Genomic DNA, 15,706 nt, shown 5'->3' with positions numbered 1-15,706 from the left:
AGGTTCCAGCGAAGCACTTGTGTTAGTGAAGCATGGCATTCCAACCGGAACTCTATTAACAAACACATCGATTTGGACCCCATTTACCACCCACTGTGAAAAAGAACAGAAAGGACATCACCACAGGAAATGCCATCACTACAGGAAATGACATCACCAACGCAAGGAAACCTAAACACATGAATAGAAAGCAGGTCACCAACATGGTTGCTTCACCAGAGGCTCACTGATGATGTTACCTTGTATGGTGATGAAACATCTGGAAACGAACCTTCCTGCTCAGTGATCAAACTTACATCCAGAACCTCAACCTGAGCTACAAATCTTTTCAAAACTCGCTGACAATGTATATATCTGTGCATTTGAAGATTAAGAGTTGAGGAGTATAACTATTCAATGCCAAAGGATGGTTTAAACAACAATGATCAAGTATCTTTTACACTAGTGTCTGATATAATCTTTAGTAAATTGGTCAACACCAGCACCAGAGTCAAATGTTAGCATTCATCTGTCTGCCCTACTGTGCTGCATGGACCCCATTGAAGTAATCTAGAAAGATGTTAAAGGACAAAAGGTTTCATCCTGGTATCTCATAGGGCATCAAGAAGCACAGTCACTTCTTACCCATCTCTTCCAACATAGACACTGAAGGCAACTATGATCAGCCACCTTGGCTAGGATAAGATAAGGGTAGAATTTGTGCCCATCTTAGTCTTTGTGGTTCTGAACCACAATACATGGTAATTTTACTCTCAAAGCCCTTATAAAAGCTCCAGAAGGTTAATGCCTTTGAGGTGAAAACAGTCTAGTGACTCCAATTCTAAGGTTTGAACTTTGCACTGAAAGACATTCATCAAATCAACGTCAAGAAAATACTTGAGACCTAATTGAGCTGACAGCCTGGGGGGTGGTGGGGAAGACAGTGTGGAGTGGGAACTGGGGGTGGGGGGGAAGGGAGGTAGGATGGAATGAAGAACAAGGGGGAAATCTACTCAAAATGTAAACAAAAGGGAAAAAAACCTCCAAGGCTGCAAAACTTCTGCAAAACATCGAAGAGGCTCAATAACTTGCACTATGATCCGAATTCCTTTCAGGTGGATTAAAACATCCTTTATTGTGTAGGCATCTGGTATGTTACACTTGACCTGTCTTTGAACCTTCTCAAAGGCAGTACAACTCTTGGGGATTCAACCAGGCAGAATCAAGGGAACAATGCTTCAAACTCCACCTAGTGAACTTTTCAGCCTGTCAAAACAGGAAGGCCGACTCAGTGAAAAAGAACACCTCAAACAGGGAAGTTGTCTACAATAACCTTTTACAATGCAAACTAACCGCACACCTTGTGATATAGTGTACTCTGGTTTCCCAATGAAACACAATGAACAAAAATCCCTTTATGTCAATTGTTTACTTTAGGGGAATTTCATGAATCTTATTCGCATGTTGTCATTTGGATTTCAAGCACGCTTAAATGATGCATACATGAAATTTTATAATCATTTTAAGTAGCACAATCGTGTTTGAGCCTTACAAGTTTCACTTGTACTAATTGTGGAGAAAAATCAAGGTAATCAATGAAAAGTATTATAGAATTGTTCACAATGATAGTAAAGCATGATAAATCTGCGGTTAGCACTGCTGCCTCACAGCACCAGGGACCCGGGTTTGATTCCATCCTCAGGTGATTGTCTGCGTGGAATTTGCACATTCTCCCCATGTCTGCGTGGGTTTCCTCTGGATGCTCCCACAGTCCAAAGATGTGCAGGTTAGGTAGATTGGCTATGCTAAATTGCCTGTAGTGTCTGGGGATGTGCAGACTAGGTGGATTCGCCATGAGAAATACAGGGATGGAGTGAGGGAAGGGGGGAGGGGTGGCATGTTCTTAAGAGAATTAGTGTGGACTTAATGAGCCAAATGGCCTGCTTTCACACTGTAGGGATTCTATGATCAGTTTGAAATCTGATTTCATTTATTCATGTGGATATATTAAATAGGTCTAGTGTTATGGACCAGGAAAGATCACCTCAAAATATTTCAAGAAAGTAGCCTTACTTTGCTAGTTGGTTTAAACAGGTCTAAAGTGGATATTCCAAGAGGGATGCAGCTGATCAACCCACTTAATTTTAAACTAAACAGAACTTATTTGTAAGATTAACGAATGAAACACAAAAGAGAACAGAATATAAAATAACTTAAAATGGCCAATAACCCAACAGATTACCCCAATTTAATGATTCTGTTCCAAATTCCTGCAACAATCCCCATAAGCATGCCTTGGCAAAAAAAGGTTAAATCAAACACAGGTTCTTACAGGAGAGATGGCAGAAAGAGGGAGGATCAGCATGGACCTGCTTCTTTGGGTCCAGCAGCTTCACAACTAACTGCCTTCAGTGAACAGCCAGACTGCTAAAACCAAACCAAACCAGAGAAAAGTCTGTGAGACGATTTGTAGCTTGGGTGCTCATTGTGGTTCTGTTCGCCGCGCAGGAAATTTGTGTTGCAGACGTTTCGTCCCCTGTCTAGGTGACATCCTCAGTGCTTGGGAGCCTCCTGTGAACCGCTTCTGTGATCTTCCCTCCAGCATTTGTAGTGGTTTGAATCTACCGCTTCCGGTTGTCAGTTCCAGCTGTCCGCTGCAGTGGTCAGTATATTGGGTCCAGGTCAATGTGCTTATTGATTGAATCTGTGGATGAGTGCCATGCCTCTAGGAATTCCCTGGCTGTTCTCTCTTTGGCTTATCCTATAATAGTAGTGTTGTACCAGTCGAATTCATGTTGCTTGCCATCTGCGTGTGTGGCTACTAAGGATAGCTGGTCGTGTCGTTTCATGGCTAGTTGGTGTTCATGGATGCGGATCGTTAGCTGTCTTCCTGTTTGCCCTATGTAGTGTTTTGTGCAGTCCTTACATGGGAGTTTGTACACTACATTGGTTTTGCTCATGCTGAGTATTGGGTCCTTTGTTCTGGTGAGTTGTTGTCTGACAGTGGCTGTTGGCTTGTGTGCTAGTGGTCCTAGTGGTCACAGTAGTCTGGCTGTCAGTTCGGAAATGCTCTTGATGTATGGTAGTGTGGCTAGTTCTTTGGGTTGTGGCATGTCCTCATTCTGTTGTCTTTTCCTTAGGCATCCATTGATGAAATTGCGTGGGTATCCGTTTTTGGCGAATACATTGTATAGTTGTTCTTCTTCCTCTTTTTGCAGTTCTGGTGTACTGCAGTGTGTTGTGGCCCTTTTGAACAGTGTCTTGATGCAACTTCTTTTGTGTGTGTTGGGGTGGTTGCTTTCGTAGTTTAGGACTTGACAGACCAAGTCCTAAACTACGAAAGCAACCACCCCAACACACACAAAAGAAGTTGCATCAAGACACTATTCAAAAGGGCTACAACACACTGCAGTACACCAGAACTGCAAAAAGAGGAAGAAGAACACCTATACAATGTATTCGCCAAAAACGGATACCCGCGCAATTTCATCAACAGATGCCTAAGGGAAAGACAATGGAATGAGGACATGCCACAACCCAAAGAACTAGCCACACTACAACTGGACACATCAAGAGCATTTCCGAACTGACAGCCAGACTACTGTGACCATGAGGACTCATAACAGCACCCAAACTAACAGCCACTCTCAGACAACAACTCACCAGAATGAAGGACCCGATACCCAGCATGAGCAAAACCAATGTAGTGTACAAAATCCCATGCAAGGACTGCACAAAACACTACATAGGGCAAACAGGAAGACAGCAATGATCCGCATCCATGAACACCAACTAGCCATGAAACGACACGACCAGCTATCCTTAGTAGCCACACGCGCAGATGACAAGCAATATGAATTCGACTGGGACAACACTACTATTATAGGACAAGCCAAACAGAGAACAGACAGGAAATTCCTAGAGGCATGGCACTCATCCACAGATTCAATCAATAAGCGCATCGACCTGGACCCAATACACCGACCACTGCAGCGGACAGCTGGAACTGACAACCGGAAGTGGCAGATTCAAACCACTACAAATGCCGGAGGAAAGATCACAGAAGCGCTTCACAGGAGGCTGCCAAGCACTGAGGATGTCACCTAGACAGGGGGCGAAACATCTGCAACACAAATTCCCAGCTCAGTGAACAGAACCACAAAAACCAGAGAGAAAGCTGAGCTGGGAGAACTGGCTACTCCCCTTTCATTGTACAAGTGTTTAAAAAAAACTTGAAAGCATTCTCATGTAGTTAAACCCAGATTTTTCAGAATTGCTGCTTTTACAACCTGCCTGAAAATAAAGCCAAGGACAGCATAACCTTGTTCAAGGAGGAGCATCGTCACACGAGTAAAAACACTGTCACACAATTATTTGGTTCGAATGCTAGAAAAGCACATTTGAGGCATTATTATTCATTTTACTTGTCTCCCTCTTATTATGAAACTCCCACATGGACAGCGAGGGTTCCACGAGCAATAGTGCCTACATTAGTAGATTTGTCCCCTGGAGATATGTGTTCAAATCCCACCACAGCAGCTGGGAAATTTAATTTCTGTCAATTGAATGAAAAAGTTAGTATTAATAATGGCAACCATGAAGTTGCTGGATTATTATAAAGTTTCAATCAATTCCACCAATCTATTTTACAGAAGGAAATCCACCACCTTCACCAAGTCTGGCTTATAAGTGATATCAACTGCATTGGAAATATTAAGGGAAGAAGAGTAACAAGGCCGCTTAAAGATCCATGTATGGAACCACTGAAGATGGGCGAGATACTAAACGAATATTTCACGCCAGTATTTAGTCTGGAGAAGGATATGGAAACTAGGGAACTTGGCGAAATAAATAGTGATGCCTTTAAAAGAGTCCATATTACAGAAGAGCAGGTGCTGGACATCTTAAGACCCATACGAGTACAGGAGTTGGGAGGTCATGTTGTGGCTGTACAGGACATTGGTTAGGTCACTTTTGGAACATTGTGTGCATTTCTGGTCTCTCTCTCTCTCCTATCGGAAGGACGTTGTGAAACTTGAAAGGGTTCAGAAAAGATTTACAAAGGAGGTTGCCAGGGTTGGAGGATTTGAGCTATAGGGAGAGGCTGAATAGGCTGGGGCTGTTTTCCCTGCAGCGTCGGAGGCTGAGGAGTGACCTCATATAGAGGTTTATAAAATCATGAGGGGCATGGATAGGATAAATAGACAAAGTCTTTTCCCTGGGGTGGGGGAGTCCAGAATGAAACAGCATAGGTTTAGGTTGAGAAAGGAAAAAATTAAAAGGGGCCTAAGGGGCAACTTTTTCACACAAAAGGTGGTGCGTGTATGGAATGCACTGCCAGAGGAAGTAGTGGAGACTGGTACAGTTATAGCATTTAAGAGGCATCTGGATGGGTATATGAATAGAAAGGATTTAGAGAGATATGGGCCAAGTGCTGGTAAATGGGACGAGATTAGTTTAGGATATCTGGTCGGCATGGACGAGTTGGACTGAAGGGTTTGTTTCTGTGCTGTACATCTCTACGATTCTATGACATAAAGGCAGCTAAACCCCCAGGACCTGATCAGCTTTTTCCCACAACTCTGTGGGAATCTAGGGATGTGATTGTTAAGATATTTGTATCATCGATAGCCGTAAATGAAGTGCCTGACAACTGGAGGATGGCTAATGCGGAGACATTATTTAAGAAAGGTGGTAAGGAAAAGCCAGGAAACTATAGACCGGTGAGCCTGATGTCAGTGGTTGGATGGGATTCTGAGGGACAGGATTTCTTTTTGTCTGTTTATTTCATCATGGGATGAGAGCGTGACTGGCTAGGCCAGCATTTCTTGCCCATCCCTAATTGCGCAGAGGGCAGTTAAGAGCCAACCACATTGCTGTGGATCTGGGGCCACATGTAGACCAGAGTCAGGTAAGGACGGCAGTTTGCTTCCCTCAAGGGCATTAGAGAATCAGTTAGGTTTTTACCTGACAATCAACAATGGATTCATGGTCATCGTTACACGCTTATTTCCAGGTTTTTATTGAACTCAAATTATACCAAATGCCATGGTGGGATTTGAAACAGGGTCCCCAGAACATTGTCTGGTTCTCTGGGCTAACATCCAGCAATAATACCATTAGGCCATTGCCTCCCCCAAGCATATGGAAAGACAAGGACTGATTGCGGAGAGACAATGAGGCTTTGTGTGCGGAAAAACATGGTCTCAATGACTTGATTGAGTTGTTTGAAGTGACAAAGAAGATTAATGAAGGCAGAGCAGTAGACGTCTGTATGGACTTCAGCAAGGCATTCAACAAGGTTCTGCATGGTAGACTGGTTGGCAACATTCGATCATTTCGGATCGGGGGAGCTAGTCAATTGGATATAAAATTGGCTTCAAGGTAGAAGATTATGGTTGCTGAGAGTTGCTGTTGCACTGGGGACTTCTGACCAGTAATGTGCAGCAAGGATCGGTGTTGGGTTCACTGCTTTTCTTCATTTATATAAGTGAATTAGATATGAATATAGTAAGAGTGGTTAGTAAGCTTGCAGATGACACCAAAACTGGTGATGTAGTGGACAGTGAAGAGGATTATCTCAGAGTACAACAGGACCTTGATAAGATGGGCCAATAGGCTGGGAAGTGACAAATAGAGTTTAATTTAGATACATGTGAAGTGTTGCATTTTGGTAAAGCAAATCAGGGCAGGATTTATTCAGTTACTGGTCGGCCCTGGGGAGTTGGTGGACTAAGGACCTAGGGGTGCAGGCTCATAGTTCCTTGAAAGTGGAGTCACAGGTAGACAGGGTGGTGAGATGGGGTTTGGCATGCTTGCCTTCATTGGTCAGTGCACTGAGTTTTGGATTTGGGAGGTCATATTGCAGCTGTATAGGACATTGGTTAGGCCACTTTTGTAATACGGTGTTCAATTCTGGCCTCTTGTTATGGGATAAATGTTATTAAATTTGAAAAGGTTCAGAAAAGAGTTATAAGAACATTGCTGGGATTGGAGCATTTGAGTTATAGGGAAAGGCTGAATAGGCTGGGGCTGTTTTCCTTGGAGTGTCAGAGGCTGAAGGGTGACCTTGTCGAGGTTTATAAAATCATGAGGGGCATGAATAGGATAAATAGCCAAGTTACTTTTCCCAGAACAGGGAAGTCCAAAACTAGAGGGCTTAAGTTTAATGTGAGAGGCGAAAGATTTATAAAGGGACATAAGGTTCAACTTTGTTATGCAGAGGGTGGTGCATGTGTGGAATGAGCTGCCAGAGGAAGTGGTGAAGGCTGTTCCATTTATAAAAGTTACAAGACATTTGGATAGGCCTATGAGTAGGAAGGGAATAGAGGGATAAGGGCTAAATGCTGGCAAATGTGATTAGATCAGTTTAGGACATCTGGTCAACATGGACAATTTGGACCGAAGGGATTGTTTTCATGCTGTGCGTTTCTATGACTCTATAAATCGTAATCCACACTGCATCTAGCAGTCAGGGACAGGCATGTCAATATTTTGTGAATGAACTGAAAATTTATGAACGACGCAGAGCAATCTATTCAATGATACTTATAGCAGGATGAAAATAACTCCCATTCTACATTAGAACCAAGAAGGATAGTACTTTATCTTTTGGTTCCTCAACTCCATTCCTGGTAATAATATTAAAGAAACTCACTTGAAAATGGTTATATATGAGGAGTACCTTATACACGGCCCTTTCACTATTGAGACTTGAACTTAATTCTAGCCTGGATGACAAAATTGAAAATGATCTCTTTCTTGACGACAATTGCCACATTGCCTTGAATATTCTCAATGCAGTTTCTATTAGGCAGAAGCTGTTGCATAAACCCTCCCCTATGTAGCATTCAATTAGCAAGAATAGGATAGTTGGATATTGAGGCAAATTGATGCTCAGATCGACGACTACTCACTTTACTTTGCAGCTACCCCTTTAACTTTAGTAAACCTTGACCTGAGGGGATTAAATGACAAAGTTGGAAAATCGGTTCCATTCTCCAACTCAGGTACCACGGTCACCCCAAAAATGTTTTAAAAGAAAATAAAGACACAGCCCATTGTAGGAAGAAAAGGTAAGACTTATAATGGAGTGATTAAATGTTGTGACCTTGAGCTTCTTGTGCCTGTCATTGTGATGCTAGTGTAAGTGCCTCTGTTCATAAACTCAAGTCAGACAGCAGGTGAACAGAGACACACAGAGATGGACTCCTCAGCCCACCCACACTGATAGTAATCCTGGCAGTGTATCAAGAGTGCTACTCTACTTTCAATGAAACAGATGTTCAAACTGATCAGCAGATAATGAAACACTTTCAAATCAGTTTCTCATATTGAGACCAGAGAAAGTGTGCTGTTAAATTGAATAATCACAGTTGGATTTGAGCTCACTTATCTTAAAATTCATCTTCATCTATAAGAAACTAAAAAAAAAGCTTCTTTTTCACTTTAGATGTGCAGCATTCTCAAACATCTTAAATCTGCTAGGTAAAAATATTTATAACTTTAGCAAAAGTGTTTTGTTAATTACTTGGGGTGTTCCACATGGGATTAAGTATATGAACCTGACAAAAAAAAACTTGGCAAATGAAAAGTATATATTAAGAAAGGCAATGTCAGGAAACAACAATGTTTAGCAGAGCTTTGTGTTAATCATCCCAATTTAATGCAGCACACAAGTGGTCCCTTTTTAAACAATAATCATTATTGCTTTTCTGGACACTGCAGCAATAATAAAGACAAGCTGACAGGGCCTGCAGTACCTCACATACCTCATAAGCACTGGCAAATAACTACAACATTTTCAAAATTACAGCTGCACATATTTCTACCCCCAATCACAAATGGCAAAATGTTTCTGTGAGGAATGAATTACTGGAGTGAGGCAGAGGGATGTGGAGAAGCTTTCACTGTCAAGAAAGCATTCTAGTCAACAGGAAGGTTTAATGACACTTGGTGATCAGGGTAATGCTTAAAGAATGTAGCTGAAGGGGAAACAAATGAGAAAAATATGGGAAAAATGCTGAAACATAGCAGAGGATGGGAGAGAGAAACCCTAAAAATGGTGGAGGCGAGAACAAAGAGAGGGAATTTAAGGATGAGTAAGTATATCGAGAGAGATTAAACACGTATAAGAGAATCTTTTGAATTAATCACAAGCTTTTGTAGATTTTCAGATGAACACTTAAAGGTTAAGCCACTGTGTTACCATTGTGTGGGTATTAGTTTTAATATAGCTTCTATTCCAATCTGATTGGGTCGCACATAACAATATAATGCTATATTTCTGTTGAAGATATACTTCACCATTTACACTATTGGCAATAATATTTCCATAAGACCATGAGGTCCATTTGTCCCGTTGAAATAACTGCATAGAGGGAGGTATCCAGTCACCAAGTCACCCTTTATTTACCTGTGCACAATACTTTGGCTGTGGCCAGCTAGCTCAGAGTCAGTTGCTGAAGCGAGGAGATTCTGAATCTCCTGTTTTTTTTTCTTTTTTCAGTGTGAGACACAGTGAAAGATACAAGGTGCACAAATTTTTATTCAATTTCCACCACCAGGAAGAAAAGAAACACCTAAGTGGCCAGTGACAATCAGTTCCCTTCACATCAAAGGGCAATGCTGTGTGATCAAACAGTGAAGGGGTGGGCAGAGCAGGGATTAAATCAAAATAGAGTTGGACGGGGAAATAATACACTCCACTCCCTGCGACGCCCACCTCTCCCTGAACAACTCCAGGGTGTTGGTGGACACCGCGTGCTCCTTCTCCAAGGACACCCGGCCTCTAACGTAACCGCGGAAGAGGGGCAGGCAGTCAGCCCTAATGACCCCCTCCACGGCCCGCTGCCTGAACCTGCTTATGGCCAGTTTGGCCAGGCCCAGGAGCAGACCCACGAGGAGGTCTTCAGACCTGCCCTCCCTCCTCTGTATTGGGTGCCCGAAGATCAGGAGCATGGGACTGAAGTGCAACCAAAAACAGAGAAGAAAGTTTTTAAGAAAACCAAAAAGGGTTTGCAAGCGCTCACACCCAATATATACATGGTCCACGGACTCCACAGCACCACAGAACAAGCAGTTGGGCTGAGAGTCCATGAATCACCGCAATCTGCGGTTGCAGGGAACCGTTGCGTGCAGCACCCTCCACCCCAGATCCCCGAGACATTGTGCTGCACAACTTACTTTAACATCCTCAGATGGAAACCATCAGGTTCTGGTAATTAGTCATTCTTTAATTCCATTAATTTCCTTTTTACCAGCATTTACTTATGTTAGTTTTGTCAGTTCCTCAACAACTATTAGTTTAGATTAGATTAGATTCCCTACAGTGTGGAAACAGGCCCTTCGGCCCTACCAGTCCACACCAACCCGCAACCTACCCAAACCCACCTCCCTCTGACTAATGTACCTAACACTATGGGCAATTTAGCATGGCCAATTCACCTGACCTGCACATCTTTGGACAGTGGGAGGAAACCGGAGCAGCCGGTGGAAACCCACGCAGACACGGGGAGAATATGCAAACTCCACACAGACAGTTGCCCGAGGCTGGAATCGAATCTGGGACCCTGGTGCTGAGGCAGCAGTGCTAACCACTGCGCCACCGTGCCGTCCAATCTCTTTCAATTTTTTTATTTTTTTTGTGGACACCGTGTGCTGTCTCCTGGTTAATTTTTTTTTCTCTTCTCTTAACCCCCACACTACCGCCTAACTGCGGTAATAATCTCTTTCTTATTTTTTTTTCTTCTTTTTTTTTTCTTTTTTTTTTAAGGGAAAACACCCGAGTGGTCAGTGACAAACACTGCCCTTCACATCAAAGGGCAATGCTGTGTGAAGTAAGACTCCTGTTTATTTTTTTTATGTTTTTTTCTTTTTTCATTTTTTTTCTTTTTTTTAATTTAACCCCCACACTACCGCCTAAGTGTGGTAGTGCTTATTTTTCCCCAGCAGCCATGGTGTGTGTGTGCAGATGTGAGACACAGTGAAAGACACAAAGTGCACAAATCTTTATTCAATTTCCACCACCAGGAAAGATAGGAAAAACACCCGAGTGGCCAGTGACAAGCACTGCCCTTCAAACCACAGGGCAATGCTGTGTGATCAAAACAGTGAAGGGGAGGGTAGGGACTAAATCAAAATAGAGTTGGAGGGAGAAATGATGCACTCCACTCCCTGCGGCGCCCACCTCTCCCTGAACAACTCCAGGGTGTTGGTGGACACCGCGTGCTCCTTCTCCAAGGACACCCGGCCTCTAACGTAACCGCGGAAGAGGGGCAGGCAGTCGGCCCTAACGACCCCCTCCACGGCCCGCTGCCTGAACCTGCTTATGGCCAGTTTGGCCAGGCCCAGGAGCAGACCCACGAGGAGGTCTTCAGACCTGCCCTCCCTCCTCTGTATTGGGTGCCCGAAGATCAGGAGCGTGGGACTGAAGTGCAACCAAAAACAGAGAAGAAAGTTTTTAAGAAAACCAAAAAGGGTTTGCAAGCGCTCACACCCAATATATACATGGTCCACGGACTCCACAGCACCACAGAACAAGCAGTTGGGCTGAGAGTCCATGAATCACCGCAATCTGCGGTTGCAGGGAACCGTTGCGTGCAGCACCCTCCACCCCAGATCCCCGAGACATTGTGCTGCACAACTTACTTTAACATCCTCAGATGGAAACCATCAGGTTCTGGTAATTAGTCATTCTTTAATTCCATTAATTTCCTTTTTACCAGCATTTACTTATGTTAGTTTTGTCAGTTCCTCAACAACTATTAGTTTAGATTAGATTAGATTCCCTACAGTGTGGAAACAGGCCCTTCGGCCCTACCAGTCCACACCAACCCGCAACCTACCCAAACCCACCTCCCTCTGACTAATGTACCTAACACTATGGGCAATTTAGCATGGCCAATTCACCTGACCTGCACATCTTTGGACAGTGGGAGGAAACCGGAGCAGCCGGTGGAAACCCACGCAGACACGGGGAGAATATGCAAACTCCACACAGACAGTTGCCCGAGGCTGGAATCGAATCTGGGACCCTGGTGCTGAGGCAGCAGTGCTAACCACTGCGCCACCGTGCCGTCCAATCTCTTTCAATTTTTTTTTCTTTTTTTCTTTTTTTTTGTGGACACCGTGTGCTGTCTCCTGGTTAATTTTTTTTTTCTCTTCCCTTAACCCCCACACTACCGCCTAACTGCGGTAATAATCTCTTTCTTATTTTTTTTTTTTTTTTTTTTTTTCTTTTTTTAGCAGCAGTAGAGGCAGGCCTCTCCTCAGGCCACAGCAGCAGTGGTAGTGGTGGTGGAAGTCCTGGGGAGGGGCCCCAAGGCAAGCCCCAGGCACCAGCAGGGAGGCAGGCCCCAAGCAGCAACAGGAACAGTCCTTGCACGGTCACAAGATGGTCCAATCTCTCCAGAAGGGAAGGAAACACTCAAGTGGCCAGTCACAACTCCAGGGTGTCAGTGGACACCCGCGTGCTCCTTCTCCAAGGACACCCGGGCTAATCTCTTTCTTATATCTGTCACCCAGGGCTCCCTGATTGGTCCAGGATAACAATCCCAATCTCATAGTCAATAAGATCCACCTGGTTCCAATATCTATCCCCATCAATTCCACTCCATTATTCAATAAGATCGTGGCTGATCTAATCCTCAATTCAACTCTTCTGTCTTATCCCCACAACTTTTGACTCTCTTAACAATAAGAACACAAGACATAGGAGTGAAAGTAGGCCATTCAGCCCATCAATTCCTAATTCTGAGTATATTTCTTTGTATCTTCCCCAATTGTCTTCTATCCTTCTATCCTGAGCACATTGGCATGTTGCTGAATATAGTTTCTTGCATACCAGATGCTCTCTCATATCTACATAGGAGTTACTATTCATTCATGAACTATGACAGCTTCTGAGTAGGATCAACAATAGATGCTGGTGTTAGAATTGAGGACTCAAACAATCGAGTCAAGCCCTGATCTTCCCTCCTATCAACATGCATGCACTTTTCTTAAGTATCATCAGATAGTGATCTGCAACAGAAGTTTCTGATGGGGCGTGGGTTGATGTCAACTGTATCATCTTTACCAGAGCACAGTAAAATAGTTAATCATCAGAGACTTGGAATCAAAGCAGGTATCCTCCTGGTCTGTCGTCTCCAATACTAGATCGATAAAGATCAAAGAGTGCACCCATTTTCAGTACAAAGATCACAACTTTAGCTCTTTACAGAACTAAACAGGAGAATCATTAGCCTCAACGTTGATGCTCCACAACGTGACAGACTGGAAAACTTCAAATCTGCAATCGGATGTCTGGAAACTAGACTCCCTGATCTAATTAAACTAAGTTTCCTTCGTACTTTAAAAATGCCACATTTTGCAAATAACATAACAAGCTTATGTTGACAGTGAGTAAAATCCCTTTCTGATTATGCAAACACTTCAAATTACTCCCTCACTGTATTGCAATCCATAAAGTTTGAAGAAGATGGCACAAAACTAAAAGGATTTTAATGATTTCAACTAAATAAACAAAGTAAAATGTAAACTTGTTAACGCCGCGGTCAAGCAGTCTTAATCTGACAGTACTCAGCTGATTACAGTATAGAGTTGGGATGGGCCAGCTCTGGTACAACCAAATCCAAAGGAGTAATGAGTTTAAAACTTTGAATGTGCAGTGCATGTCTTCAATCCACTTTCAATTCTTTGTATCAATAGACTGGTAGATAACATGACCAGCAGACATCAACTGCTCGGTTTCCTCTAAATCTCAACAGCAACCAGACAGATATTGGGTGATGTATCGAATGGATGAATCACCCAACTTTCATAGAGATAGAATGGAGAAATGGCCCAAGGCAATGCAATATATTTACCAAGTCTGTCTCAAGACTAAAATTCTCAATTTTTAATTGGGTCAAAACAATGGGAACAAGTAAACAGGAAAAATGAGCATGAACAGTACTCAACTGACTTGGATGAGTTTCTGGACTAATAAACAATTTCTAATATTCAAAATGGCTTAAACTGGCAGAATTAGTTTAAGGAAGAATTGGGAAGCCTCCGGGCCCTAGAGAATGAATGGACAAAGAAAGATTTAAGGTTCCAAATGTATTCATTTGTTAAAAAAAGTGCAAGAATTTCGTAAAGTTAGATAAATTTCTAAATTCTGCAAACATGTAAGCCCAAAATGAAAACCATTACCTATACAACATTTGGATAGAGAAAAAATGGGTTAGTGTTTCAGGAATAGGCCGTTTAGCAAATCCTTTACCCCAACGGTCTGGCAGTGTTTCTCCAGTGGGTTAATCTATTTTTTACATTATGCTATTGCAAAGCAGTATTCATCCTAGATAAAGGTATTCACTATCATCCCCTAACTTAGACAGTCAAACAATTCATTGAGCAAGGGCCATGACAATTACAACCTCTGTCATGTAGAAGGCACTTACTGTTGATGTGGTCAATGTAGAAGATGCCAATCTGAGGATCATACGCATCCTCCCAGCCTAAAGGGAGCTCATCTCCCACACAATCCGCAAATGTCAGGGGCTTGGTAAATCTGGAACAAACACAAAAGAAATGGTTAGTTTGTCTTTTTCGCAGAGACCATCAAATGTCTTGGCTGTAAAACTGAGGTTCCTCAAGTCATTCACAACACTATTCACTCAGTGCAGTTCTCTCAACAGCCATTTCTCAGAACCAATCTTTGAGCAATCACCATAGTGATTGCATTGAGAAATGGAGATGAATATCCACAGCTATTTTCTAAGATATCACCAGGGCTGGAAAGAATTGTGTGCAGTTTTGGTCTCCTAGTCTGTGGTAGGACATTCTTGCTACTGAGGGAATCCAGCAATGGTTCACCAGACTGACTCCCAGGATGGCAGGACTGATATCAACCGTCCACAACCACCTGATGAAGGAGCAGCGCTCCGAAAGCTAGTGCTTCCAATTAAATCTTTATACTATAACCTGGTGTTGTGTGATTTTTAACTTTGTACACCCCAGTCCAACACCGACATCTCCAAATTATAAAAATAAGGGGTAAGCCATTCAGAACTGAAATGAGAAAGAATTTCTTCACTCAGAGGGTGTGAATTCTCTTCCACAGGAAGTTGTTAAGACTATTTCACTAGATGTATTCAAGAGGGAGCTGGACATAACCCTTGTGGCTAAAGGGATCAAGAGGTCTGGAGAGAAGGCAGGAGTGGGATATTGTAATTGCATGATCAGCCATAATCATATTGAATGGTGATGCAGGCTCGAAGGGCCGAACTCCTGCACCTGTTTTCTATGTTTCTACGAAGAAAGAGAGGAGGCAAATCAGGAAATAAGATTAGGTGCCACCAGGCTTGGATTTTAAAAGGCTCATAATCAAAGTAGGAAGTCTGAGCGAGATAAGTAGTTGCATAGTTTTAAGATACTGGGACAGATTAAGTTGAAATAAAATCAGGTAGAAATGTACGGAGGAGAATGATTCAACGGGAATGGATAATTTGGGCTTAAGAAGGAATATGAATGGAATACTGACCACTGTAGTATTTATGGAACAGAGCAAATAAAGTGGCAGAACGGAACGGAGGTGACCAGTCAGACTCTTGTAACCATCCAGGGGTGTGAGAGGTTTTCAGGGAGCCCACCATATAAGCACTGCACAAGTGTTGAACAAATTAAAATGTACTGATGTTTCTCCCATCATCAAAGACCTGAAGCCTGGAGATTTTAAACAGCC

General features: G+C 42.9%; 1 protein-coding gene across 2 annotated transcripts in view; it reads right to left on the bottom strand.

Moving 5' to 3' along the window:
• The window catches only part of LOC140495692 (protein WWC2-like), a 236,338-nt gene that overhangs the window by 109,281 nt on the left and 111,351 nt on the right, over positions 1-15,706 (bottom strand). Inside the window, exons 1-2 of one of the 2 annotated variants that reach the window (XM_072594691.1) lie at positions 15,506-15,524; positions 14,424-14,533 (exon numbers count right to left, since the gene is read on the bottom strand). Coding sequence is in view for 1 of the 2 variants with exons in the window: in XM_072594682.1 (XP_072450783.1) it covers positions 14,424-14,533 (110 nt within the window). In the remaining variant the exon portion in view is untranslated. Of the gene's footprint in view, positions 1-14,423; positions 14,534-15,505; positions 15,525-15,706 lie in introns of those variants that run through there. The other variant, XM_072594682.1, reaches the window with a different exon arrangement.

This window comes from Chiloscyllium punctatum, chromosome 2 (genome assembly GCF_047496795.1).
Source record: "Chiloscyllium punctatum isolate Juve2018m chromosome 2, sChiPun1.3, whole genome shotgun sequence".
NCBI classification, from domain to species: domain Eukaryota; kingdom Metazoa; phylum Chordata; class Chondrichthyes; order Orectolobiformes; family Hemiscylliidae; genus Chiloscyllium; species Chiloscyllium punctatum.
This window is presented reverse-complemented; position numbering and strand designations above follow the sequence as displayed.